Source organism: Morone saxatilis, unplaced genomic scaffold (genome assembly GCF_004916995.1).
Source record: "Morone saxatilis isolate NCDOM2014 unplaced genomic scaffold, NCSU_SB_2.0 Contig11, whole genome shotgun sequence".
NCBI classification, from domain to species: Eukaryota; Metazoa; Chordata; class Actinopteri; family Moronidae; genus Morone; species Morone saxatilis.
This window is the reverse complement of record NW_023339663.1, coordinates 10,761,826-10,767,719: the sequence shown is the minus strand read 5'-3', so window position 1 is coordinate 10,767,719 and position 5,894 is coordinate 10,761,826. Positions and strand designations below refer to the sequence as shown.

At 40.0% G+C, this 5,894-nt stretch overlaps 1 protein-coding gene across 1 annotated transcript in view; it reads right to left on the bottom strand.

The window, feature by feature from the left end:
• gpc5a (glypican 5a) overlaps positions 1-2,967 on the bottom strand; it is a 108,536-nt gene extending 105,569 nt beyond the window's left edge. The window contains exon 1 of the mRNA XM_035682008.1: positions 2,560-2,967. Coding sequence (XP_035537901.1) covers positions 2,560-2,710 — 151 coding nt within the window. The 5' untranslated portion in view covers positions 2,711-2,967. The remainder of the gene's footprint in view (positions 1-2,559) is intronic.
• Positions 2,968-5,894: the final 2,927 nt, after the last annotated feature.

Below are 5,894 nucleotides of genomic sequence, written 5' to 3'. Positions count from 1 at the left end.
CATTCCCCTATGCTGCTGTGTCTGATTTGAATTTCTCCTACAGGTTGATCAATAAAGGATCATCTTATCTTATCGATCTCTAATTAAATAGGAAAAACTTGAACGAATGAGTGGAGAAACATGACAAATGCAGATGCTTTCACACAGGACACGAGGGGCCATTACATGGTTTGATAAGAGTAAAAATGATTCGAATCACTTGAAAACCTGTGAGAAGGGAGAGGCTTCCAGAAACAGGGAGGTTTGTGTTGTTTTTTTCCTTTAAAAACTGTCATCCCTCTCTATTTCAGTCTGAGCCAAAGTGGTGGACTGACTGTCCGACCAACAAACGAAAGATTGCCAATAAAGAAAACTCACAGCAAGAACTAGGTACATTAAAAAAAAACACATGACGACAAATCTGAATACTGGGACTACTCTTTGCATGAGGTGAAAGAAACATATAAAGGTCATGTATTTCCATCAGTGCAGCAAGTAAAAAAAATGCTTTAGTGGAGCAAGAAGACCCCTACATCCTGAGAGTAGATCTGAATCAGAGTGTTATCGCCTCTCCAAGTGATGTGTCTCAGGTTTTCCACTACGAACAAAATGTAAGCAATCTGCACACATACGGGACAATCAAAACATCTTAAAAGCGACCTAAAACTTTGCAAAAGCCTCTCTGACATGCCTAGGCAGAGCTTGCGGAGCTGTTGCCAGAGACGCTATCAGCTCCCTGTGCGAGGAGGGAGCAGAGCAGGCGATGGCACACGTGGAGGAATTCAAACTCTCCCCAGATAAGACAACTTGAAAGTGCCCCAGGTCTTTTTTTTATTTTTTATGCTTCCCAGAAATATTTCCACTTCCAACACCACAAACATCAGCTTTGTTTGGCCGAAGTGACAGACTTCTGACTTACTGTGTTCTAACCTAAACTCGAGGCTGTTTGGCACTTCCTATTACATGGAAAAAGCTCGCTCTCTCTCGGATTCCTGGAATTTCTGGAGGTTATTTTTCACAGGCCCACACTCAATTATAGATAACTTCTACAATCAGGCTCTAGGATCGAGTACACCTCTCGCTATGACCCTATCTGATGCCTTTCACTACATTAATCTCAATCCATCGAAGAAAACGATTTACATCTTTCCAATGTAAAGATGTATTTGGACTTGAGCTGCCAGAAAAGGTCAGTAGAGGTGCAGTTAAAAACAGTAGCAAGTGTTTCCACAGGAGCTTATCATCGCTTAAACTACAAGTGACGCCCACAGCACAGTTTTATCTCAGAGAAGTACTTTTCAGTTTGCAATTTCTGCAAAGAAACAGCACAGAGATTTAAATCCACGAAGCCACACGCACAGGCTTATTCCAGGGGCAGGAGCGGTGATGGCATTACGAGGGTTATTTAGAGGTTCAAGGGGTATTTGAGGGTTTTCTGTCAATTGAATCCGCTTCCTCACAGCAGCAGCAGAGGAAAGGGGTGGTGAAGTTTATAGGGAGCAGTTTGTGGCAGGATGGCAGTCAACACCATTTAGATTTACTTTTCCAAGAGGAGCGCAGAGAACAGCAGCAGCAGCAGTCCACTCAATGACAGCCCACATGCAATATCCACACCCATAATTCCCCCAAATCTTGTGGACAAGTATCATGTGGAATTACATTATGGGTGGTGTTCATGAAGTTAAGTGAAGCCTAGTTTACCTAACTTTACACAAAATAATTCCTGTTTATCCCTGCAAGCCACTTAACTGCTTTAGGCAGCTGAAAGGAGCAGAGTTTGTTTGTTTTTTCCTGTCATGACCAACAAGTAATCTGAGCAGCTTTAGTTCCTAGTTTCATGGGATTAAACCTTAAATTAAACATTATATACGAGCCGGTGCACTGCTGGTAATAAAGTGTAAGTAAGCAAAAAGTGATACCTTTTATAGGCGGTTTTGTTGTACAAACACAAGGAAAAAATCTATCTCTGCACCTATCCTGTTGCTCAACATTAAGTGCAATGAAAGCAGATTTTCAAGAGCAGTGAAAATCATCCACAGTATCTGAAATATTACATAATATAGTCATATTCATCATGAACCTGCCATACGCTGAACATAAACTAGAGTAAGATGTCTTAAAGATATCACTTTAAAAAGGAATGGGCTCAACTGTGAGATGTATTCATGCAGTGATTTAAGGCTCATGCAATATCTCCTCTAAATATCTTGATTTAAAAGTCAGACAAAAAGATGCCATTTAAACAGCTCAAAGCTCTCCAGTTCTGCTGTCTATATTATTATCATAACTGCACACACGCCTCTAAAATGTGTTTAAAAAGGTGTGTTTTGTAACTACAAAGAGCACTTCAAGAAGGCAGAAAATGACAGGTTAAAAGCTACAGTGCAGTTAATGAGCTCTACAGGAACATTGTGGTGAATAACTTTTCAAGCTTATATTTCTTTCAATAAGCGGTTGGCATGAAGGATGTAAATGAAGAAAAGGACAAATGCTGTAGAAGAAATGTAACATAATGTGTACTGCTGACTGCTTTGTGGGAATTTAACTGCAGGAAAAACACACACTGGAACTGGAACATACCTGGTCTGGGACTTAAAGGCAATAATTGATTTGGTCCAATTTGTCTGAGTTGGAAAACTTTGCGCACTTCGTCGCATCTGTTCGGGCTTCCAAATCCCAATGCTGAGCAACACGCCAGGAAGAAAATGTAGTTGGTCCACAGCACATCCATTTCAATAAAATAAAAAAATCGCGGGTTTATACTTTCCAAAAAAAAACAAAAAACAAGCCCGTTCGGGGAAGTTAAGGTGTCTTCTTTGAACCTACAGTCCTCTCAGGTGAGTTCGGTCCACATTTCAGGAGTCAGGGTTCAGCGTCGATATGTGGGGTTCGGTGTTTGTGTCGAGGAGACGCTCCGGATAACCATTTAAATCCAGACACAGAGGGAAAGTTGCTGCGGTGTGACTCTGTTTGAAAGCGGCATGTTGTCCCAAGTTGGTTGGACCGACAGCAGAGGCGGTACCGAAATGTTACCTGCACTCCGCGGCTGGATGTGCGGCCGACCTGCAGCCCGACAGCGCCACCTAGTGGAAGAGCGTCGACTTTAGTTTAAGACATTGATTTATTTATAATGACAAGTTAAATACTGTGTCGGCTACAGAGAGTGGATTGCAAAGTCACCTCGAAACAGGAATTATGAAACTAAAAATTAGAAGTCATAAGTGATGTTTTTGTTTTGTTTGAATCACCTCAAAATGATCAGCATCCTGTATTTTTAATGGATTTATTCAGATAGTTGAAGGCAGGAGTCATTTAGGATTTTTTGTAAATATCCTTTATTGAAAATTCTGCTAAACTAAATGATAATTACAACTATAAGAACTTCTCAATTGGAAATACTATTTTTTTTTTTACATGCTTTGCTTAATGATATATGAATGATAACTGCTAGTCTCTTAGCTTAGGCCTGAAACACAAACATTTTATGAGCTTTAATGGCAATGTCCATGTATCATATTTCATGAAGTTATAAAGTTACAAAATACTTTCAGTAAATTCCAACCAATTTAAAGAAGGGATTGCACCCAGATTGAATTAATTTTAGAGTTGGTTAGATTGTATACATGTGATTATAATTTGTGTGCTACAGTGATTTAACCAGACAAAAACTACATCACGAAACAAACTATTTTAGGTGATGTCAAAGGTGTTTAAACAATTTCGAAATGTATGAGCACATCCCACGTTTAACACACAAGTTAAAGTTAAAGTAAAATTAATTCCTTTACTACTCAAATATTTTCTCCTGTTAAACCAGTGCTGCTTTTGGACGTGGAAGGTGATAAACCTGCTCACTCAGGACTGGGCTTTAATCATTTATCTGGGAATCATTGTAAACTTTAACACTGCTGCAAAAAGATTAGAAAAATGTAGGAAGTGTTTTTTGTTGACCAAATCAGTTTTTTGCACTCATTTCAACCAGTTTATTATAAAACAGTGGCATTACAAAGTAAAATAACATGATTTCATGAAATAAAACGGACGTATAAATCAACTTGGAAAAAGAAGTCGCCTAGCACTAACCAAAAACATGTACGTACACACGTATGTTTAACACTCCATTAATTGTGACATTTTTATAATAAAGCAAAGAGAAAGAACGTGTTAAAAAATTTAATATTTCAAGCAACATTACAATTAACCACTTTAGACTCATCCCATCAGTAACTGCATGCATTTTATACAGATGAACCTGGCTAAAACAGGACAAGTAGTTGTTTTTTTTTCTTCTCTTTTTTAAAATCAACACGTAGGTCAAGATCCAGGTCGGTTCCATCTCCTCGTCCCTACACAGGCCGGGACAAGTGCAATACCTCTAGTTACACAGCATTGCTACTAATCCCCACCTGCACAGGGAGGGACAACTCCAAATATCCACACCATCACACACACACATCCACGTAAATACCCACCATGCAGTAAAGGACAAAAAAACAATCTTGATGAAAAGCAATCTCAGTGGGCGTGTTTCGTTCATCGACCTAGTCAGTTTTGCATGGATTTGCACAGCAAACGACAGTTAAAGCTGAATGCAAACCAGCAAAACTGACCGCGTGATGATTAACAGACGAGCCTTCGACAATTACAAACGTCAGAGCTTCAGAAAGATGCAGTTAGTTAGAAGTACTTCAAGTGCTCACATTGCAGTAGATAGGAGAAAACTACCTGCACTATAAGCACTTTAGTACTGCTGAAACTGTGTCACTGGACGAGAGCGCATTTGTAAACAGAGTTACAGGGGTACTCTGCAATCACATTGTGTTTGATGCGACACCCCCAAACCCCAAAAAATCTTAACAGGTGGAGAGCAAGCAGGCCACCATCAGTTTTGCATAGATTTGCACAACTCATCTATTCTTGTAGTGCAACTATGCAAAACTAGCAGAGAACTGCGAGATATTTGAGCCCAATTAGAAATTAAATATGGTCTGGTGGCGCATATCACAGCCCCTTATGCCAGAAGGAGCACTTAGGGCAGTAGGTGCTAGTCTATTTCACTATCTGCACTAGATGCACCTTAGCACAAAGACAGTACTTCAAATGACATGTTAAACACCAAGAAGGATCTGCACATCAGTGTCAGGGTATTGCTGTAAGTGCCTCCACTGCAGTAGGTATGACATAGAACTACCTGCACTGTAAGCACTTTGACAATACACAGACTGATTAAAGCCTCGCTGGCCTCCGCTGAAAGGAGACTCACACTGTCTTCCGTGTTCATATTTTGTTCTGGAGGTTCCTGCACCTCAGAGTGGATCTGAAACGAACAAAAAAAAAAACACATGTGAAGATTAATAATAATAATAATAAGACTTTTTTTAAACGCCTTTATTGCAAAAGTTAAATACGCAGCTTTGATGTGTGAGCATGTGGCGATTTCTTCGTAATTAAAATCGCAGAATCGCTTCCCCCCAACCCCGCCATCAAGAAAGTGGGCCCATTACAGCTGAGGAGTCGATATTTACACCGAGTCGTTTGTTTGACACCCAAATGTTATGATTTATTACAGCAGCCACGAGGTTCACTGAAAAACATAATGAGTAGGCACATCCTGCGCCAGCGTTCCCTGCCTATCTTTTGGGAGATATTAAAGGGACACAAATCCGTTATATTTCATTTTTACCATGGAGCGCATGCGCAGGGAACGGTGTTGTTCTACCCCTCCCCCACCCGTCTTTAAACAATGGCGCCCTCGTAGTAGCGCAAAACCTTTTACCAAATGAACTTTAAAAAATCAATCAAAACCTTATACCAACCGTAGTGGTTTGTACACTGAATTTGCAATTGAAGGTGTTCATCTTAACAAAAATATAATAAGGGGGGGGAAATGCGTTTCGGGCATCCTATGGAGAAAA